At 39.6% G+C, this 23,895-nt stretch overlaps 1 protein-coding gene, 1 non-coding gene and 1 pseudogene across 2 annotated transcripts; all 3 read left to right on the top strand.

Moving 5' to 3' along the window:
* The first annotated feature begins 147 nt into the window (after nucleotides 1-147).
* LOC123453548 (vomeronasal type-2 receptor 116-like) lies at nucleotides 148-23,725 on the top strand. Its single transcript, XM_045130566.1, has 5 exons — nucleotides 148-858; nucleotides 1,718-1,945; nucleotides 2,291-2,414; nucleotides 6,395-6,397; nucleotides 22,821-23,725. Exons 1-5 carry the CDS (start codon nucleotides 148-150, stop codon nucleotides 23,723-23,725), a joined length of 1,971 nt encoding a protein of 656 aa, XP_044986501.1.
* Nucleotides 14,281-15,518, top strand: LOC101611085 (annotated as a pseudogene).
* Nucleotides 15,852-15,957, top strand: LOC123453879. Its single transcript, XR_006633054.1, has one exon. It is a non-coding gene; the product is annotated as a U6 spliceosomal RNA (small nuclear RNA).
* Nucleotides 23,726-23,895: the final 170 nt, after the last annotated feature.

Below are 23,895 nucleotides of genomic sequence, written 5' to 3'. Positions count from 1 at the left end.
TTTCATGTCAGTCCTGTTCTCATAATGCTTCATTCGTTTTGTCTCCTCTAGCTTATCTATGGACCATTTCAACCTATGTTGAGAGATCATGACAGGTTTCCTTATCTATATCAGATGGCCACCAAGGATACTTCACTAACCCTTGCCATGGTCTCTTTGATGGTTCATTATACCTGGAACTGGGTGGGACTGGTCATCTCAGATGATGACCAAGGTATTCAATTTCTGTCAGACTTGAGAGAAGAGATGCAAAAAAATGGAATCTGCTCTGCTTTTGTAAATGTAGTCCCAATAAACAACCAGTTGTACTTGAGAAGAGATGGAATATATTATAAGCATATTATGATATCATCAGCAAATGTTATCATCATGTATGGGGACACTAGCTCTACTCTCGATGAAACAATTAGAACATGGCAATATTTAGGCACAGGAAAAATCTGGGTCACCACCACACAATGGTATGACATCTCAAGTATCAGATACTTAAGCTTTGACTCATTCCATAGGACTTTCACTCTTTCTCAACACTGTGGTGATACTTATGGATTTAAAACATTTGTCCAAACTATGAAATCTTCCAAGTACTTAGAAGACATTTCTTTGGAAAAGTTGGGGTGGATGTATTTTAATTGTTCAGTGTCAGAGTCTAAATGGAAAACCTTGTATAATTTTTCATCAAACATATCATTGGAATTGTTGACACAGCACACTTTTGATGTGGCCATGAGTGAGGAGAGTTACCATATATACAATGCTGCATATGTGGTGGCCTACTCCCTCCATGAGCTGCTGCTTCAACAAGTAGATATTGTATATATGCTTACTGACAACAGACCTCAGAGTGACTGTGGGAAGGTAAAATGTCCTTTATGATTGATATCTAGTGCCATCACTAATACTCTTTATAGAGTATCCCTGAGCTGGTAAATAATTGTCAAGAAACTTTTTCCAACTATAAGGATTTCTACATTTTTACATCTTAGTAGGTTAGATGTGAGTTTTGTTATAAAAAATAGTGTAATTAAAGGTAACTGTATGAAATGTGTCTCAATTTTGTGACAGAAGACATTAACATGCCCATTTGGTTTCAATATTTATAATATTCACCATTCAGTCCCATGGACACTCAGTAGTGAATAGAGAGAATTTCTCTTTCTTTTTTTTCTTTCTTTTTTTTTTTTGGGTTTTCGAGGTAGGGTCTCACTCTGGCTCAGGCTGACCTGGAATTCACTATGTAGTCTCAGGATGGCCTTGAACTCTCGGCAATCCTCCTACCTCTGCCTCCCGAGTGCTGGGATTAAAGGTGTGTGCCACCATGCCCGGCTTAATTTCTCTTTCTTAAAGTAGGAAAATATATGTATCAACACAATGTCTATCATGTGTGTTTAAGTTAATTCAGAACAAATAAAATTCATTCATATCTTCAATTTCATAATGATAGTCTTGAATGTAATCTTAGAATTAAATAGTGTTGAAATTTATCTCAATCTCATATCTATTATTGGAAACATTTGTTTGGGGCATTTTTCCCAAGACACATTGATATTAAAACTTGATGATAATATTAATTAGTTATTAAATTTATAATAACATCTATTTTATGCAAATAACCCTTTGAGAGTGAGAGAGTAGAGAAATTGTGAGGAGGTCCTCACTTCTCATTTCCTGTCTTAGTGTGGCCATGTTTATTTACAAAATGATATGTCTCTTTCAGTTGAACCATTTACTAAAGGACATGCAATTTACCAACCCTGTTGGAGACCTAGTGGATATGAATCAGAAAAGGAAATTAGACCCAGAGTATGACATTTTCAACTTATGGGATTTTCAAGAAAGTTTGCAGGTAAAGAAGAAAATAGGACAGTTTTCCCCATATCTTCCACAAGGACAACAACTGCAATTACTGGAAGACATGGTAGAGTGGGCCACAGGAAACAGACAGGTGAGATGGATCTAATAGTATATTTACATGGAGCAAAAATGAACCAAAGTGAATAAGATATTGTACATATCTGCATGAGTTTATAGGTACAAGATATTATCATTTGTGGACTCCCTTTTCACTTTTTAGATTGTCTTTCTTATATTTTATTAGAAGAGAAGCAGAAATATGTTTCATATTTTTCCTACATATTCATACATATGATATGAATTGTAGAAATAATATGTGTCCATTCTACTCAGTTGTAGGTAAATGGAAAATAATGGCATAATATGCTTTGGCGTTGTTGCTATGAAAGGAGTAGTTAAACTCTGTATGTACTACTGATCATTTGATGTTCCTCAGATTCCTCCCTCAGTGTGTAGTGTAACTTGCATCCCTGGATTCAGGAAATCCCGGCAGGAGGGGAAGGCTCCCTGCTGTTTTGATTGCATTCCCTGCCCAGAGAATGAGATTTCCAATGACACAGGTAAGTTTAGACATTAGGAGAAATTCTACAAAATTTTTATTTCCTCTGTCAAACCCATTAGGACATTGGTCAGACCTGGGAAACATCTGAAGAGAGAAAAAATGTTTTCCGGTATTTAATGGTTCCATTTACATGGTCATAAATATTACAAATACTAATTACACTCTCCCCTTTCTGATACCATTATATATAATAATTTCCCATTAAAATCTTTTTTCTTATATATATATGTATATATGTGTGTATATATATGTATATCTGTATAAAAGTGTATATATATATGTGTGTGTGTATGTATTTGACTTCTATACTTACAGACAACAAACCATGTTATTTCCATCCCCTCCCCTGCTTTCCCCTTCCTAACTCTGCTCTCCATCATATCCCCTCCCTCTCTCCATTAGTCTCTCTTTTAACTTGAAGTCATCATCTTTTTCTCCTATTATGAGGGTCTTGTGTAGGTATTGCTAGGCACTGAGAGGTCTTGAATATTGAGGCCAATTTCTGTCCTGACAGTTGTATGTTAAGAGTGGTACCCTTCCTTTAGACTTACATTCTTTCCACCACCTCTTCCACAGAGGACCCTGAGCCTTGGAGGGTGTGAGATGTTTCAGTGATGGACACTCCTCCATCTCTTTTTCTCAACACTATGTTGCCTTTTGGGTCATCGCAGTGGTCACTGCCATCTGAAAAGAGAAGCTTCTCTAACCAGAAATGAGAGTAGCGTTAATATATGAGTATGAACATTAAGTGTAGGCTTTCAGGGCAATTTGGTGAGAATAATATATGCATTTATCCAGACAAAAGCAGGCTTTATACCCTTAAGGCTCATGACCTCCTCCCATGCCATAGGCTTCTGACTAGGTTTTCAGTACCGGGCATGTATTCCTTTCCATAGAGTGGATTCTCAGTCCCATTAAAGAGCAGTTGGCTTCCCCAGAGCAGACGTGTCACTATTATGATCATGCACTAATTTGGCCTGTCTGGCCAAACTTGAGGCTTCCAGTGTTTACTGTTTTCACCACTGATGACTTCTGTCTCCCATAAGGCTGCATACAGTGCAGCTTTTTCCAGCTTTCACTTGGCTGGTCTACAGGGAGAAGGTTTTTTTCTCAGCACCAGCTTGATTTCTCAGTGACTTTGCTGCTCAGGCATATGAATCTTCAGCAATAGTATCTTACCATCTTTTTCTCACAGGAAACCAAGGACCTTGGCAACAGCCCATAATGTTTTGGAGGCAACAGGGAACTCCCTGGTCAACAACTCACTGGAAGGTATCCCATCCCTGGCACTGAAAATTTTCTAGTAACAATCTATGGCTTCTGGATGTGCCATTATTCAAGAAACTAGATTTTCATATGTCTTATTCAGAATATCTTGACGTTTGATTAATCCTGCCCCCACCCTTCTTTTATATAATCTCTTCTTCTGTTTATTTCCTCTCTCAAATGCATTAGGACATTGGTCAGATTTGGAAAACATCTGAAGAGATAAAAATGTCTTCCTTTATTTAATAATGACATTTACATGAACATAAATATTATAAATATAAGTGGCACTCAGTCCTTTCTGATACCATTATATATAATACATTCCCCATTAAAATCTTTTGAGGACACAATAGTAACAGAAGTTCTACCCCCTTTGTTGTGTTTCACATATGGGATTACCTGTACATACGGATGAATTTCATTGAACCAACATAGGTTTCCAATGAAAGCCATGAATCTAGCCCGGCATGATGATTCAACTTTAATAACAGTGCTCAGGAGAATGAGGTAGGAGGGTCAGTGAGTTCAAAGCCAGCCTAAGGCTGTGGAGTATGTTCCAAGTCAGACTAGGCTAGAGTGATGCCATACCTCCAAAGAAAAACAAATATGAAAAACAGAGCATGAATCTTTCAAAGCCTTATCTTTCCAAAACCCAGCAAAGTTACTGCTGCAGTTCAGATATATATGATTAGAGCCAGATGTGGTGGTTTATACATCTAATTCCAATGTTCTCAATGATAAGGTAGAAGAATCTCCATGATTCTGAGGCCAGTGGAACTACAGACAATATTCTAGACCATCTTTCAGTATGTTGATACTCTGCCACAAAAATATCTGTAAAAAATAAATAAATAAGATGAAAAGAAGGAAGTCAAGAAAGAAAGGAGAGGAAGAAGAAGTAAGGTAAAAAGAAAAAGAAAGGAAAGAAGGAAGGGAGAGAGAAAGAACAGAAGAAAGAAAGAAAGAAAGAAAGAAAGAAAGAAAGAAAGAAAGAAAGAAAGGAAGGAAGGAAGGAAGGAAGGAAGGAAGGAAGGAAGGAAGGAAGGAAGAAAGAAAGGAAGGAAGGAAGAAAGAGGGGAATTATTTGTGGAGTCAAACATGTTATGGGCCAACATACACTAATTGGGTTGTTGTATTTTGTGTTGTTCTGTATTTTACAAGTGAGTAGAGCTATGTGAATTCTGTGTATTTCTATAGGCATGCATTAAATGAATCCTATAAACCTACAAGATGATGTTATATTGATGGATAAACCTTTGAGATAATCCGAGGATCACTTTGGAGAGTGATTTTTTAATAATTGAGGAATTTGTTGAGTAAATGTATTGCATACTGGACACACTGCCTTTGGATCATTCACCTATTCTCCTCCCCCACCTCTTTCCCAAAGAGGTTCTTCCTTAGTGCAGATACTGTCAATGTGGGGTGATGAGTGAACCAGTCAGGATGTGTGCAAGGGCACAGTGTGTCACAATGTGCCTTTCCATCCTGTGGTTCTTACTTCCTTTCCTTCCCCTCTTCTGTAATGAACCCTGGACCTAGAGATTGTGTTATGTCTCCTTTACTGCTCTGCTTTCAACAGCCTTTGATATTTCCTTTGGTGAATTCTGTGTGCCTTCCATCATCTCCTTGTGGATTATCTTTTTTCAAAGGCCTTCTCGGAATCAACTGAGATGATCATGTGGTTCTTATGGGTAAGGTTTTTTTATGTAGTGTATTATGTTGACTAATTTCCATATATTGAACTAGTCCGGAATCTCTGAAATAAAGCCTACTTGATCAAGGTGGATAATACTTTTGATGTATTGTTGCATTCAGTTTGTGAGGCTTTTGTTCAGGATCTTTGCATCCAAATTCATCAGTGATGTAGGCTTACAGTTTTATTTTCTTGTTGTATCTCTGTCTGATTTTGGTATTGGATGATGCTAGCTTCATCAAAGGAGTTGGAGAGGATTCCCTGGACTTCAATTATGTGAAGCACTTTGAGGCAAATTGGTTCTAGTTTTTCAATGAAGGACTGATAGGATTCATCTGAGTAGCCATCCACTTGTGGACTTTTATTTTGGGGGAGGTTTTTGATTAACTTTTCAATCTCCATGGATATGAAAGGTTTGTTTAAGAGAATAATTGGCTCTGAGTTTAGTTTTGGTAAGTGATATGTGGATAGGAATTCATCTATTTCTCCAGATAATCAAGTTTTATGAAGTAGAGGTTTTTGAAGTATGCCCTGATGGTTCTTACAATTTCATTCATATCTGCTGTGACCTCACCTTTCTCATTTATGATTTTGTTAATTTGTTACTTCTCTTTTATCTGCTATATCAAATTGTACAGGGGCTTATCAATCTTGTATATTTTTTTTCAAAGAATCAGCTCTTTGTTTTATCTATAGTTTTGATTTTCTAATTAACTAATTTCTCCTTTGATCTTCATTATTTTTTTCCATCTGGAGCTCTTAGAATTGGATTCTTCTTGTTTTTCCAATGTCCTTAGATGGCCAGTTAGTTTATTAATTTGTGGTCTCACTGTCTTTGTTGTGAAGGCACTTAGTGCTATGAATTTTCCCCCTTAGGACTGCCGCCATTGTGACCTACAAGTTTTGGTAAGTTGTATTTTCATTATCATTCAATTCTAGGAGTTTTACAATTTCTTCTTTGATTTCTTCCACAACCCATTAATTGTATAAAAGTGTTTTTAAGTCTCCAGTAGCTGGTGGAGTTCCTGATGTGTATCTTGTTGGTAATTTCTACCTTTGAGGCATTGTGATCTGATATGATGCAAGAATTTACTTCAATTTTCCTGAATTTATGGAGGCACATTTTTTTGGCTTAACATATGATCTATGTTGCAGGAATTTCCATGGGCTGCTGAGAATGTATTTTCTGTAGAGTTGGAGTGGAATGTTCTGTTGATGTTCTTTAGGTCTAGGTGATGTATGGTGTGGCTGAGCTCTGTTAGATAAGTATTGATTTACTAATTATATGATCTGTTTGTTGATGATAATGGAGTATTGAAGTGTCCAACTATGATGGTATTGGTGTTTATTTCTGGTTTCTTTATTAAGTAGGTTTTGTTTTATAAAGTATGGTGCACCTGTGTGTGGTGCATATAGATTTATGATTGTGATCTTCTCGTGTTGGATCATTTCTTCGATGAGCAAGAAGTCGCCTTCTTTGTCCTTTCTTATTACTTTTGGTTTGAAGTCTATTTTATCACATATTAGTACAGCAACAGCAGCTTGTTTCTCATTTCCATTTGCTTGGAATGTCATTGTCCATCCTTCCACACTGAGCAGGTGTCTGCCTTTAGTGGTGAGGTGGGCTTCTTGAAAACAACAAGTACAAGGGTCCCTTCTTGATCCACCTTGTTGACTTGTTTCATTTGATGGGTGAGAGAAGACCAATAATATTTAACGTTATAACTCTGAGGTTTGATTCAATTCCTGCCATGATGGGGAGCTTTATAGTTTGGTGCTTTCCAGTGTTTTGAACTTTTTTGAGCCTGGTCTAGTTTTGGTGATTGTGATCTTCTTGAGATTTGTTGTTTGACTTCTAAGTGGAGTATTCCCTGTAGAATTCTCTGTAGGTTTGGCTTTGTGTTCATGTAATCATATAGTTGACTTTTTTCATGGAAAGTTTTCCTTTAGCCACCTATTATGAGGGATACTTTTGCTATGTACAGTACATTGTATTGGAAGCCCTAGAGTTTTAGACTTTGAAGTGTTCCATTCTGGATTGGCTTCTCTTTGAGAGATTGGGAAATTTTTCTTGAATGGTTTTGTTGAATACATTCTCTCTGTCTCTGGTCTGGATTTCCTCTCCTTCTGGTATGCCCATGATCTGGATGTTTGGTCATTTTAGAGTATCCCAAAGTTTCTCTCGTCGTATGTACATGTGATTTTTTGAACTTAGTGATGCTTCTGACCTCTTGATCAATTTCCTCTGTCTTGTGTTCCAGGTCAGAGATTCTGTCCTCTACATGAGTAACTGTATTAGTGAGGGGTTCGAGAGAGGTTTTCATATGATCTATTTCATTATTATTTTCTGTTGTGTTATTTTGCACTGTGTTCATTTTTTGACATATGATTTCAGTTTGTATTCTGCTTTTCCTGAAGCTTTCTGGAATTTATTCTTGCATCTAATTAAGGCTTCATTAAGTTTAATCAATTTGTTATTGAGATTTTCCATTGGTTGACTCACCTTCAATTCATTTGTGTCTCTTTTGAGGCTTCTAAGGTTTTCTTCAATTAAGTAAGCCTACTGTCAAAAGCTGAGTGCTATAAGAGCCTATTCTGCTCAATTTCTGTGATAGAATTACTGTGTTTTGGATGGTTGTCTTACAGTTGAGAAATTCTTTTGATCAGGGTCACATTGGTTGTTGTGTTTTCATTTTGGGATTGAAGTTCTATTGATTTCTCTATGATTTCACTGGAGGCTTCCATTGTGGGGCTACATCATTGAGGGAGATCTCTCAGCTTTTTCATTTTAATTGTGTTTTGTTTGTTTGTTTCTGCATTATGATGTACCCATCTTGAGGAAACATTTTATTTTATTCTATTGAAGGGGAAGCAAGTATTTGTCCTTGTAATCTTCAGTGGTTTATCTGCTTTAAATGTGAACCAGATTGGTGTACGATCAGTTATGATATAATATATTATAATATTATCATATATTTATATATAATTATTTAAATGTAAATAATTAATAATAATATAATAGAATAACATATAATAAAATAACATAATATATAATATATAACATAATAATAAATAAGTAAAAATATAAATTAAATATAAATATATAATTATAACATGTAAAATTATAATATATGTAACAGTTATAACTATTATAACTGCTGATGGGGGACTGCAGGCACATTAAAGGCACCTGGGGAACTGGGAGGTGGGGAACCGAGAGTTTTGGCCTACTCACTCCACCTGCACAAACGCTTCATCACACGGGGATCCACAGCTAGGGAAACAAGAGCAGGGAAGCTGGAGAGACAGAGGCAAGAGTCCAGCTCCTACAGTGGCCATGCACCCTGTGACTCAGAGGATTAGGGATTGTGGTACCCAGGGCCCCGTCAATCAGGAAACCAGAGCAAAAGGTCTGTTTCCACAGTGCACACACAGGGGCAGGCCATGCCAAGGCAGCAGCAGGAATACCAGACCAGGGAACTGGTAGTTGGAAAACCAACTAGAAGCTCTGGCTTACTCACTGCATATGTGCACCCTCTGGGAAAGGGGATCCAAAAGTTGGAGACTCAGTCACCATTCAATCCGGAAGGGAAAACAAGGGGCCTGCTTGAGCAGCAAGTGCACAGGGTCCAGGCAACCCCAAGGTAGTAGCAGGGAAACCAACCAGCACCAGGGAATCCCTTTGGAGCAGGGTACCCGGAAATTGGGGCTAAGGAGCACATTAATCAGGAAGGCAAGGCAAGGAGCCTGCTTTCACAGCAAGCTGATAGGAAGCACCAAGCCAGCTTCAGCGGGGGGGGGGGGGGGGGGGGGGGGGGGGGGAAACAGACAGGGAACAGGAAAATGGGAGGAAAAGGAACAGAAAGATCTGACCTACTCACTCTGTGCACACCCTCCACAGCCAATGTCTTTTTAAATTATTTATTTATTTATTTGAAAGCAGAGGGAGAGGAGACAGAGAGAATAGGTATGCCAGGGCCTCTAGCCACTGTGAGCAAACTCCAGATGCATGTGCCACCATGTGCATCTGAAGTATGTGAATACTGGGGAATTGAACCTAGGTGCTCTGCCTGCACAAGCAAGGGCCTTAACCATTAAACAATCTCTCCGCCCCTATTTTTTTTTTTAATGGGAAGCAAAGTCACATGTAATTGTGATGTTTAATAATTGTAAATTGTATTTACTTTTGATTTCAGCCCTCCTATCTTTGATTTAGTCTTTTGAATATGATAGGGAAAACATCACCTATCAGAGATATATGTATTTAATAAGTTTACCTCTTCAGTTCCTATTTGTATCACTGAAAATTTCTTCGAAATGCCAATCAGACATGGCAGTGGACAACAGTAAATTTTCATCTTGTATCATTGAGAGGTTCAGATTCTCTTAACACTCTCTCTTTAGTATTGGTATCTCCCCTAGCAGGGAAAGTATATATTTACCAGTGAAAAGACCTTTGTCTGCTTCAACATGAGATAGAAAATTGTTTCTTAGAATCAATAAAATCTGCCTGTGAAGTCTATCCTGTGTCATGTCTTCAGATCTTTTCTTTCTTTTTGGGGGAGATAGGAGTAGAGAAAGAGATTAAAAACTTAACCAGAATTACAAGAAACTACACAGTAATGGCTAGACAGAGTGAGCAGGAGAAACTGACATAATCCCTCATCTGCTACATCAAATGTATGTGCTTCAAAGAAACAGTGACAACAAATTCACAAAATACAGCTGTGAGAATTACATAACCCATTTACCTCAAGGTGCTGGAAGGCAGGATGAAAAGATGGAAGAGTAATGGCAAAGGAAGAATACCCAGTGTTCTAATCAGTCCAGGCATATGGCCTAGCAAATGCTAGAGACAGCTGGAAAACCTGTGGTCCTTTCAGACTCACGGTGGTGGTAAAACTCCACATCCTGGTGTGGGGAATATTCTGCCCTGTGTGTACCAGAAATAAAGATCCCAATGACTCAAGAGCAGAGGATATGATTAGGGTCTTTGGCAGTTGGTCCTTTATTCACTGGCATGGGGGAAAAAAGAGCTACAACAGCCTCCATCCAATCTCACCCATCCCCCTTTTGACCTTAGAGGACTCAACCCCCTTTAGAAACCTTTAGTTTGTCAGGAGATGGATGTGGTGAAGGGAACTTGTCTACAGAGTTTGAGCTGCTCAGGACTCAGTGCACATACACTGTCTTGTGGGATAATCTGTTGCACAAGAAGACCACCGAGGAGGAGAGGCACAACTGGAAAATCATCCTTTCCCAGGAGTCTTTGCCTCATTGACACTGGTAATAAATCCATGACCCAGAACAGAGAAGAGGCAGCCACTGGAAATTAGAAGGACTGCCCTCTGCAAAGTAAGCCAAGGGCAAGCCCAATCCAAAGCAGTAAGGTCATTGCCCATCTGTGTTTGACAGTCACTGGTACATTTCAATTCCCTTATTGAATCAATGACACTCAAGTACAGTGTGTAAAAAAGTGACATGTGCAGCAGACTAACCAGCTGACCACAGAAACGGATGGGAAAGAGCCTCACAAGCATTTCCTTGGCTAAGGAACAGAGCCTACAGCAAAAGGTTAAAGAGCATGTTATGTTGCTCACTTTAGGTAATGGACAAGACTTCTGCTCAGTACCACAGATGTCAGGGAAGCTCTATGTGAAAGCAAATGGTACTCAAACCTTTGCTAATTACAAACAGGGGGGCACCTAAAGAGCCCTGAAAATGGAATGAGGCAGAATTCCAGCCACAACCAGAGATCTCCATGGAGGGATGTGTCACCAGTGATACTGGCTATGACTGCCTGAAGCACAGGAATAAATATTAAAACAAGAGGAAACTGAATCAGAATATGGAACTATTCCAAGGACCACCTTAGAAAATTCGTCTCACAATGTGGGGCTTATAATTCTGCTTTTGCTCTATGCTTGCGCTGCCCTCCTGGAGTGCTGATCTCTGTTTTGCTGGATTATAGCATCTACCATTGAGATGGTGCAACTGTCCCAGATCGAGTCTTTGAAAGCCCTGGAAGGTCCTGGAGAAAGATTTTAAAACTGTCAGCTGCCTCTTCACTACCCAGACTATCAATTATACAGAGAGGAAAATACCCAAAATCCCTGAACATGAAAGGCCTTGGGTCACATGGAAAGCTGAAGACAGCCTTGCAGCCCCTGGGGAAAGGTCTTCCTGTGCAGTGACATGACTCTGCTCCTTACACCCTTGTGTCAGGGGTCCTTCCCACAGCCTTGCTGGGAATCCTGTGGACCAATTCCAGGCTAGCCTGCCCACACATGCCTGGTTGGCAACGTGCTAGGACTGGCTGTTGAATGGGTCTGCCTACTGACCTCTATGCCAGCTGTCCTTCCTATCCAGTGGCTCCCAGGCCAGGGCTGCACCAGCACTGGGCATACCCTTGACTCAGGTAATGCTGGGAAGTGGAAGGGGCACCAACATGGGTGTCTAGCAGCAGCCCATTTCAACACTTCTATGAGGTTGTTGAACCATCTGGAGTCGGTTTTCAAGGAAGGTGAAAGAAGAGGTTCCAGATTCATTGCCCCCCATGCAGTATCCAGTTTGTCCGGCATCATTTGTTTAAAATGATGTCTTTTCTCCCATTTGTGTTTCTGTCCTCTTTCTTAAGGATTAGGTAACAGTACTTTCTAGATCTTATAGTGGAACTTCTATTATGTTCCATTGACCTATGTTTCTTTCTTTTTTTTTTTTTTTACCATTACACTGCTGTTATTTTACTTTACTATACTTTTATATTATTTTTTAAATCAGTTTTGATATACCACACATATTCTGAGGTGAGGATATTTTTGTCTATCAGGACATTTTTGGGCTTCCACATAATGATGATGTTTTCTTTCCTATTTCTGTAAAGAATGGTGCCAGAATTTGGTTTTAAGTGCATTGAATGTGTATATTTCTTTTGGTGTGATGGACACTTACTGAATATTACAATCTGAACCATGAATATGGGCCATTTGTGTGTGTGTGTGTGTGTGTGTGTGTGTGTGTGTGTATGTGTGTGTGTGTGTGTTTTCCTCAGTTTGTATTTTGAGTTATTCCATGTTTTCATTTTATAGTTCCTTCACCTCCTTGGTTGAGTGTATTTCAAGTTATTTAATTTTGTGTCAATTGTGAATAGGACTGCTTTACTGATTTCTTTCTCCATAGGTTTGTTATTGGTATACACCAAAGCTATTGATTTTTCCATGTTGGTTTTGTTTCCTGCTACTTTGCTTAAAGAGATTATCAGCTCTAGGAGATTTAAGGTAGATTGTTTTGGTTTAATAAACAGAATCTTGAGGCTGGTTTTACTTTTTCCTTTACAATTTGTATCCCTTTTATGTCTTTCAGTATTTTTTGTTTTGTTTTGTTTTTTACTATTCAAGCTAATACTTCAGGTACCATATTCAATAACAGCGGTGAGAGTGGACATCCTTGTCTTGTTCCAGACCTTAGTGGAAATTTTTCAAGATTCTCCTTCCTTAGTATGGTATAGGATTTAGATCTGTTCTACATAACCATTGTTATATTAAGGCATGACCCCTTCAATTTCTAATTTGTCCTATGACTTAACCATAAAGATGTATTGATTTTTTTCACAGCCTTTTCTACATCTATTGCAAAGATCATTTGATTTCATTCTGTAAGTCTAATGTACTATGTTTATCACTTTCTGTGCATTGAACCATCCCTACACCCCTGAGCTGAAACCTACTATTCAAGATGGATGACAGTTTTTATATGTTGTAGTACTTGATTTGACAGAATTTTATTGAGAATTTTTGTTTCTATGCTCACCAGAGATATTTGTCTATAATTTTCATTTGTTATGGCTCTGTCTTGTTTTGTTACTGATGCAACACTGATTTCATAAAAGGGGTAAATAAGCATTTTATCCTGTATAATTTTATGAAATAACTCTAGTAGCAGTAATTTTGTTCTTCTACAAATGCTTTTTAGTATTTAATAGTGAAAACATGTGAGCTTTGACTTTTTTGGTTTGATTTTATTAGTATTTCAATTTCATTAGATGTTATTAATCCCCTTATATAACTTATAGCTTCTGGAATTGAGAAGTCATATTTGCCAAAAAATTTGCTCATTTCTTCCTGATTTTCTAATTTTGTGCAATATAGCCATGAAAAATATGTCCTAATGATTGTACTAATTTTATGTTTATCTGTTGAAACATCTCTTTTTTAAACTTAATCTCTTCTAGATTCTTCTTTATTTTACTTTTCATCAACTTAGACAAGGGCTTATCAAGCTTCTTTACTTTCTTTTTGTTGTTGTTGTTCATTTTTATTTATTTATTTGAGATTGTCAGAGAGAGAGAGAGAGAGAGAGAATGAATGCATGCACTGGAGCCTCCAGCCACTGCAGACGAACTCCAGGCAGGTGCATCTCCTTGTGCATCTGGCTAACGTGGGTCCTGAGGAATTGAGCCTCGAACCGGGGTCCTTAGGCTTCACAGGCAAGCACTTAACTGTTAAGCCATCTCTCTAGCCCTTTACTTTCTTTTTTTCAGAACCTTTTTTTTTCTTTTTTTGTTTTGTTTTGTTTGTTTGATTGTTTTTCCAGCTAGGGTTTCACTCCAGTACAGGCTGACCTGGAATTCACTACATAGACTCAGGCTGGCCTTGAACTCTTGGTGATCCTCCCACCTCTGCCTACTCAGTTCTGGGTTAAAGGCGTGCGCCACCATGCCCCACTAAGAACCGCCTCTTTATTTCATTAGTTTATTAAATTGTTTTTTTTTTTTTTCATCTCCAGTTTATTGCTGTCTGACCTGATGTTGATCTTTCTTTCAGTGTGGCATACTTGGGCATTGGGTGTCCTTGTTCTTCCCTGTTTTCATATGGATAAGTTCCTTTTTTAAAAAATATTTCTCCTGGTTGACCCTGTCATGCAAGATTGAGGCATAGATCTAGACAGTTTCTCGGTCTCCCCAGCAAGCACCCTGAAGTCACCTACTAATGTAACCCCTAATTGCTCACCAGCCGAAGCATCCACCCTGCCTTTTTCTGGAGCCAAACAGTCAAGCCTTAAGTTCCAGCCTTTGGGAGTATCCCAGAAGCAGGGCACCATAGACTTGACATTTTGGGGCCACCTTCCCTTGACCCCTCGAGCCCCTGGCAGTGGGCATGTTCCTTGGGAAAGCAGGGCAGCGGCCCTAAGGGGCGCAAAGGACTGTGTGTCTATGGGCATGCGCCTCAAAGTGGGCTCTCCCCAGGTGAGGACAAGGGGGAGAGGGCAGCCGTCGCCCAGGTCAGAGCAGGAGAGGACAGCCGGCCGGAGTGTTCAGCACCCCACCTGCCCAGAGCCTGGATGGAAGTCAGATATACATAGACAGCGATGATGAGTACCTTGCCCTGCCTGCTCGGCTGACCCAAGTTTCTAGTTTGGCTTCCTGTGTAGGAGCCGTGCCCACCTTTGAGAGCCCGCCTGCCAGGGCTGCTCAGGGGCGGAGCTCCCTGGAAGTGCCAGACAGAGATGGGCCAGCATCCCCCACCCTGGACCCCACCCACCCGCAGTGTCCTCAGGTGCCGTCACCCCAGAACCCTAGGGCCGGGACCCCAGCTGCCTGCACCCCCGGGACTCCACAGGCGAAAGCCGTCGGGTGAGCCAGGCCCTCGGTCCACCTGCAGACTGCTGGACACTCCACCCTCGCCAGCTCGGCCAGGCAGGCGGCCACTCTCGGAGCCCTGGGCAGGAGGGCAGCGCACAGCTTCGTTGGCGCAGCGTGCGCAGACAGTCTGCTGTCAGCTGGAGGAACTGCCCCGCGGGCCGTACAACGTCACAGATGCTGCTGCTGACCTTGGCTCTCCCCCAGCCAGGTCCAGTCTCCTCTGCAGCTCTACCGGCAACTTAAGAAAGATGTCGATGAGCATCAGTCGCTGACGGCGAGTGTCCCGGGAAAAGGGGAGCTGCTGCTTCAGTGCCTGCTGGACAGCACCCCAGGTTTAAAGGACGTCCCTGGGAGGATCGCGAGGCAGTCTGGTGAGCTGGAGAGCCATGCAGGTCGCCTGTAGGACTCCATCTTAGCGTCTCTGGACATGCTGGCCGGCTGGACCCTTATCCCTGACAAGCCAACAGCAGCAAGAGTGCCCATGTGGAGGAGTTTAACGTGGCGTCGTCTGGGGCAGGGCCGGACTCGTCAGCCAAAAGCTGGCCCTTGGGAAGAAAACTTGGAACAACTTGTAAGGGTCATGTCGTAGTTAAGGGCGAAGCTTGGCTAATGCTTTGACATGCCTTTCTCGTCTATGGAGTAAGGCTACTAAGTTACTGTTTGTATTTATGATGAATCCTTCTAAACTAACGTGCTTCTGGTGCTTCCCTACAAAAACCAGGTGGCTTTTCAGGCTTTGGTGAAAGAGCGAGAGGTCCTATTCCCCCAGCCAAACAAGAGCAGGTAAAACAGCTGAGGTCAAGAAGGCTACTTTAAGAAAGTAGGCTCGTGCTTGCTTCGGCAGCCGGGATACTAAAACTGGGACGATTCCAGAGAAGATTAGCATGGGCCCTGAGCAAAGCTGACATGGAAATTCATGAGGGTTTCCATATTTGAAGAAAAGAAAAGGGCTCCAAGTACTTGATAGTGTCAGGTATAGAAAAGGACAGAGGATAAGACAGTGAAAAAGTTATTGCTCTGAAACCCTGAATTTTCATACTTCACATAGCCCTTACTTGGCACAAGAACAGTAGCAAGTGAACAGACCCTTTATGAACTGCATTGGGCATCATGGCATCTGTTGCCATCTTCATGGCTTAGGCCTCTACATTCTTGTTTAGCACCTTAGAAGAAAATACATTAAGGACCTAGAGACCTGCTACCATACTGCAGAACAGCTGTGTTGTTTAGCCACATTGTTTTGTGATCTTCTATTCAGATGACCTACATATTGACTATATTGGGGAACTAAAAGCCCCCACTATTATGGGGTTGGGATTAATTTCAGATTTATTATCTAATATATTTTGCTTCAAAATGTTTGGTGTACCTCTGTTTGGTGCATCTGTGTTAATGAATGAAATATCTTTTTTTGAATTATTTCTTTACTAAGTAAAAAGTGGCTAATTTATTTCTTTTGTAGTATGTTTTGGTTGATGCTCAATTTTTCAGATATTAGTATAGCCATACCTGCTTGTTGCTTTTTTTTTCCATTTTATTAGAATATCATTTTCCATCCTTTCACCTTAAGGTAGTGTCTATGTTTCATGCTAAGATGGATTTCTTGAAGCCAGAAAATGGAAGGATCCAGGTTTTTGATCCAGCCTGTTAATCTGCATCTTTTGACTGAGGAATTTTGTTCATTGCTGTTCAGAGTTATAATTCAGAAGAACAAGTTAATTGCTGTCAAGTTGAAGACTTTGTGGAGTTTGGTATTTACGTGATCTTCATTCGCTTTCTTGTTGGTTCTAATTTGACTTTTGTGTTCCTTCCTATAGACTCTTAAGTATGTGTGTTCTCTTCAGTGTGGAATATTGCAATCAGTATTCTCTGTAGGAATGGTGTACTGCTCATATATTCATAAAGCTGGCTTTTACCTTGGAAGTTTTTTTGTTCATCCCTTATTATGAGGAATAAGTTTTCTATGTACAGTCATTTAGTTCTCTCTCTCTCTTTGCTTTCTGTGTTTAGTATTTGAACTGTAATGCAAAGTGGGAAATTTCTTTTGTGATCTTTTGTGATTGGTATTGTGTGTGCCTTCTATACCAGGATGGGCCTCTATTTGGTAACAGTCAGAAAATGTTCTCATAATTTCAATTAATTTATTGGCTATATTCACTTGACATGAGGGTCTTCTTTATATGCCCATTGTTTGAATATTTGGTCTTTTTAAGGTGTCCCAATTTTTCCAAATTTTCTGTTCATAGTTTTTAAATGTGTCACTAATTTTGACTTCGTGACTTATTTTCTCTGTCTTCTCCTCAGACCTTGATAATCTGTGCTCATTAGTTACTCTGCTGATGAGGCATTATTTGGAGAGTTTAGATTTTATTAATTCATTCTTGATTTCCACTAGATACTTCTTCAACATCTGCATCTTTTTATTGGGTTTCATTTTCGTTTCATTATTTGACTTTTTATTGCACTTTGTTGATTACCTGTGCTCTCTTAGAATGCATTCATGCCCTGATCTTGTTCTTTTTTGGTTGACTCCTCTGTCTATTGATTTTATCTTATTTTTTTATATTCTTCCATTTCATTAGTCCATCTATTGGCTTATTTTTGTTTATTTTTCCACTTCCTTCAGCTGCCTATTGATTCATTTTCACTGGTTCTCTTCCATCTCATTCAGCTATTTGTTCATGACTTCATTAAGTTTGTTGGATATGCTTATCATAATTGCATTTTGAAATTATGTTTAGGAAGTTTCTTCTAGGTATTTTCATTGGATGTTTTCATGTGGGACTAAGCATTCTTGGTGATGATACCCTGTCTTGTGTTCTAGTGTTACTTGTTTTGAATTGAGGTTTGGCCATCTTGAGATAATCCCTTTGTATTACAAAGAATGTAGCAACATTGGATTTTTTGGGACCTGTGTAAATTGGCCTGGTCAGCCTTGATCCTAGTGGGCCTGGGATTCCTTTCTATATTCAGGTTTGGTTAGGGAATATTGGAAGTTGAGCATCATATTCTATGAGTGGACAATCTCCACAGGAGTGGGACTAGGTGCCCTTGTGTGACCACTGCATGGAGGGTCCTTTCTAGTCTTCCTTATGCATGGAGAACACTTGCAGGTGGTGTGAGAGTGTGGACATCACCTACTGTGCCTGATAGCCAATAATTCCTCATCTGGGCATGCACAGGCTGAGGCTGTAATGGAGGCATGAGTGAAAGGGAGCTGAAGGCATATGGTCACCATGATTCTGGGAAGCCTCCTTAGTGCCTTCCAGTCTCCCAGAGGGTCTGGCGGAGGTAGTGTGACCCACTTTAAGATCCCTCATCAGCTGTCCATACCTGGACAGGCTGAGGCATGAAATTAGTGCCTCATACACCTGATCTTTATAAGTGCACAGGCCTTGATTTTATGCACATAAATGCTTGGGCATGGATCTCTGGACTACAGACAGCTGTAAGAGTGCCATGTGGTGCCCACATGCATATAGGCTGTCAAGTGTATGGAACTCAGGTATCCCATTCCTGGTGGGACAGGTGGACAGGACACAGGTGAGATGTCAGCTACTGAGCACATTTCAAAAGAGATTTAACATTATTTGAAATTGAAATGTCTAAAATAGGGGAAAAATCAATGTTTAATTTTTTAATGTGGTTCCTAGTGAAAAATAATAGAATAAAATAGTAAATATATTGTTGCAGTGGAAAGTAATAATTCAATTGTGATTGTTTAGATGACATGTTCATACAACATACAAATTAACGTAATGGATTAGTGGTAGGCAGACATTAGTGGTTTGTAAGTTCCAGGTTATGACTCAAATGATCCCTTTACTAAATGATAGGCATGTAACATGTGACGAAGAATGTTTAAAACATGGTATTTATGGGCTGTAGAGAGGGCATAGTTGTTAAGGCCCTTGCCGGCAAATCAAAGGACCCATGTTTGATTCTCCAGTACCCATGGAAAGCGAGGTGTGGAGGCGGCATATGCATCTATCTATACATCATTTGCAGTGTCTGGTGGCTTTGGTGCACCCAATATCTCTCTGTTTCTACCTGCCTATTGTTCTGTCTCTATCAAATAAATAAATATAAATTAAAGAGTTTTAAAGATGTTATCAAAAAAGTTAATGGAAGAATTAAAAAATTTAGCAATATGTTTTATCTATGCATAAATCTATGTAACACAAATTAAAGTACAATATGAGAGTAGATCTGTGTAAGTATATGTTTATGGATGCAAAGACTCAATGATGGGAAATATTATTATCAAAATTAAGATGCAATGCAACTCCTATAATTTAATATAAGTCATGATGTCATATGTGTGTACTCAAACATGAGGAAGTTGAAAAGGGATATTGCTCAAAATATATTTAAATGAACATAGACCCTTGAATTAATTATCATGACTCTAACTTGTAGAGGCAATGTTGCAGGTAGGTTTGCATTGCTGGCAGAAATCACCTAATCAAGAGAAGCTTTTGGGGAAAAGGTTTATTGTGGCTTACTGACTCAAGGGGAAGCTCCTTGATGGCAGAGGAAAATGATGGCATGAGAAAAGGGTGGCCATCACCCCTGGCTAACATAAGGTAAACAATAGCAACGGGAGAGAGTGCCAAACACTGACAAGGAGAAACTTGCTATAATATCCATAAGGAGTAAAGAAGTATTTCTTCCTGTAAAATTTTATGAAATAACTCTAGAAGCAGTGGTTTTGTTCCTTTATAAATGCTTAGTAGAGTTTGGTAGTTAAAACATGTGAGCTTGGACTTTATTTTTATTTGGAGACTTTTAATTAATATTTCAACTTCATTAGATGTTATTGCTCTCCTTAGATTATTTATATATTCTGAGCTTAGTCTTGAGAGGTCATATATGGCAAGAAATTTGTTCATTTCTTCAAGATTTTCTAATTCTGTGTAATATCACCATGAGAAATTTATCCTAAGGATTCTACCAATTTCACAGGTATCTGTTGGAACATCCTTTTAATTTCTACCACTTTTTTTTTAGATTCTTGTTTGTTTTCTTTTTGACCAACCTAAGCAAGAGTTTATAAGCTTTATTACATTCTTTTCTTAGAACCATCCCTTCATTCCATCAGGTCTTTAAATTGTTTTCTTCATCTCCTTCATTGATGTCTGCCCTGATCTTGATTTTTTTCTTCAGTGCAGTACACTCAAGAATGGGATGTTCTTGTTTGTCCATGCCTTCATATGGATCACCTCATTATTTTTTTGAGATATCTTTACTTTTGTAATGAAGGCATTTAGAGGTGTCAACTTCCATCTAGGGATGGTTATCATTATGTAGCAATAGTTTGTTGTTTTATGCTTTCATTTTCATTCAGTTCTAGGAATTTTTTATTGTTGTTTTTGTTCACTGACTCATTAGTAATTCAATGCTGTTTTTTTCAATTACCAGGAGTTTGTGTATTTTCTGTGTCTTCTTTTCTTGCTGATATCTAACATCATTGCATTGTGGTCAAATATAAGACAAGATGTTATGTCCATCCTACTGAGTTTGTAAAGGCTTGCTTTATGTCATAATAGATCATCACCTATTTTAAGAAGATCCCTTGATTTGCTGAGAAGAATATGTGTTCTGTCAAGTTTGAATGGAATATCAAGTGCAGGTGTTTATAAAGTACTTGTTAGCTACTGTGTTGTTTAGCTACATTGTCTTGGCATTTTCGGTTTAGATGATCTACATAATCACTACAGTAGGGTATTAAAGTACCCAGTATTATTGAGCTAGGATTTATTTCAGATTTATTGACTAACATATTTTACTTCAAAAAATTTGGTGCACCTCTGTTGTGTGCATCTATGTTTATAATTGGAATATCCTCTTGTGAAATTGCATCTTTGGTGAGTAATTGACTTATTCATCTACATTTTTATTGTTTTGGTTGAAAGTCTATTTTTTAAGACATCTGCTTGTTGGTATTTCCATTTGCTTAGAATATCTTTTTCCATCCTTTCACCCTAACATGGTGTCTGTTTCATTGCAAGATGGGTTTCTTGAAGACAGCAAATGGATGGATCCAGGTTTCTGATCCAGCTCATTAACCTCTGTCTTTTGACTAGGGAGTTTTGTACATTATGTTCAGAGTTTTAATTAAGAAGTATGTCTTAATCTCCATCAAGTTGAAGACTTTGCTGAGTTTGGTATTTACTTCATCTTCATTGGCTTTCATGTCTGTTCTAGTTGTGATTATTCTTTTTCCCTCCTATAGACTCTTCACTGTGGGTTCGCTTCAGTGTGAAGTATTGCATCCAGTGTTGTCTGTAGAGCTGCCTCACTGCTCATATACTCACATAGCTGACTTTGATTATTGAGTTTTTCTTTCCTCCTCTATTATGATGGATTTTATATATATATGTATACAGTCCCAGCAAACTTCATCTGCTGCTGGCAGTTCTCCTTGGCAGCACTCTCTTTGTCCTGGCATCTTTGTTAGGTCTTTACTGCAACCAGTGGTTCATCCTCATGGTTACATCTGGCCTAAATACTGGTAAACCAACAAGCCTGCTTCACATTGCCTGTGGCCAATTTTTAGAAAACAAAGCCATGTTGCAAACTCTAGGACCCTTTCTCTCCTACACTTGTACTTTGTACTACCAGGTGGGCTGCCAATTTGTTAATCTGGGCGGGGGAATAAAGCAGACTTTGAAGAAAAGGACATTCCTTCAGCATTCATACCCCTTCAAATGCTCTGCATTTTTCCTTTTCTGTTTCTTCTTTGGTTTTTCAAGGTAGTGCCTCCTTCTAGCCCAGGATGACCTGGCATTCAGTATGTAATCTCAGGGTGGCCTTAAACACATAGAGATCTGCCTCCTGTGTGTTTGGATTAATGCTGTATACCACCACACCTAGCTGACTCTGCACTATTGCTGTAGTCCCAATACAGGTCAGTTTGCCCAATCTCAATGGTTGTAAGCTCTCAAACAATTACAATTTAATAGGCAATAGCTTTGGCCCAAAGATTTCATTTTTTCTGTTTCAGATCCCTATGCCCAACCAGTCCACGTTTATGCTACAACACTTCACAACTTTACAGGACTTGGGCATAACATAAATCCTCTCACACAAACTGCATCTAATTCAATCCTGGTAGAGCTGTTTCTCCCCTTCATAAGCCAAACCTCACAGTCCACAGTTGTTTGCATTCAGGTCTTTCAGCACTTACCAGAATAGGCCTCAAGCTGTACTTACAGCACTATAAGGCAGCTCTTAGACCAAGGTTTTAATTTCTGCCACATTCGTCCCCCCAGATCAGCCAAATGACCAAAGCCACACACTCAGGTTTCCAGTAGCAAGGATCACAAACCTCAGTACCAATTGTGCTATTGCAGTGAACTTCATTTGCCAGGAAAACAAACACCCAAGAGTAGCTTATGGAAGGAAAGTATTTATTTTGGCTTAAAGGCTTGAGGGAAAGAACCATGATGTCAAAGGAAACTGAGAGCATGAGCAGAGGCAGGACATCAACTCTTGTCCAAATCAGGTGGACAACAGCAGCAGCAGAATGTGCCAAACACTGGCAAGAGGAAGCAGGCTATAATATCTGTAAGCCCATACCCAGCAATACACTGCCTCCAGAAGGCTTCAATTCCAAACTTGCTACCAGCTAAGGACCTGACATACAGAACACATAAGTTTATGGGGGATGCATGAAGCAAACCACCACACTAATCAACTAGCTAGGTAAAAAGGAAAGCACATTTTGTAAGTTTCTCTAGCAAATCTGTTTAAGGTGACCTGTGTATAGCAGTGATGATATTTGCCTCCTACAACAGATATGGAGCAGTGTTTGAGGTGTCCAGAAGATCAGTATAACAACAGAGAACAGACCTACTGCCTCCAAAGAGCTATAATATTTCTTTCATTTGGAGAACCCCTGGGGATGGCTCTGGCCTGCATGGCCCTGTGTTTTTGTGCACTGACCTCTCTAGTTTTGTGGGTACTTGTGAAGCACCATGACACTCCTATTGTGAGGGCCAACAACCGTGCTCTCAGCTACATCCTGCTCATCTCCCTGATCTTCTGTTTCTTTTGCTCCCTGCTCTTCCTGGGTCGTCCGAACACAGCCACCTGCATCCTGCAGCAGACCACATTTGGAGTGGTTTTCTCTGTGGCAGTTTCCACTGTCTTAGCTAAAACAATCACTGTGGTTCTGGCCTTCAAGCTCACGACCCCAAGAAAAAGGATGAGGTGGTTGCTGGTATCAGGAGCACCGAACTTCATCATCCTCATCTGCATACTGATCCAACTCATCCTCTGTGGAGTCTGGCTGGGAACATCTCCTCCCTTTATTGAGACAGATTCACATTCTGAACATGGGCGCATCATCATTGTGTGCAACAAAGGCTCAGTCTCTGCCTTCTACTGTGTCCTGGGATTCCTTGGCTCCCTTGCCCTGGGGAGCTTCACTATAGCTTTCTTTGCCAGAAAGCTTCCCGACAAGTACAATGAAGCAAAGTTCCTAACCTTCAGTATGCTCGTGTTTTGCAGTGTGTGGGTCACGTTCCTGCCAGTCTACCACAGCACAAAGGGGAAGGTCATGGTGGCTGTGGAGGTCTTCTCCATCCTGGCCTCCAGTGCAGGGCTGCTCGGGTGCATCTTTGTCCCTAAGTGCTATATTATTTTCTTAAGGCCAGAGAGGAATTCTGTTCCAAAATACAGAGATAGAACACTTGCTTGAACCTATAAGTCTTTTTAAATGCTAATTGCCATATATATATATATATATATATATATATATATATATATATTCACACAAATATATGTACAACTTTGTAAGTATTGTTTTCCTCACTCATACACATATAATAACATGAATATATATGCTCAAAAGACTGACAATTGTAACCA

Source organism: Jaculus jaculus, chromosome 12, assembly GCF_020740685.1.
Source record: "Jaculus jaculus isolate mJacJac1 chromosome 12, mJacJac1.mat.Y.cur, whole genome shotgun sequence".
Classification (NCBI taxonomy): Eukaryota; Metazoa; Chordata; class Mammalia; order Rodentia; family Dipodidae; genus Jaculus; species Jaculus jaculus.
The sequence above is the reverse complement of the archived record's forward strand: the minus strand, read 5'-3'. Positions and strand labels throughout refer to the sequence as shown.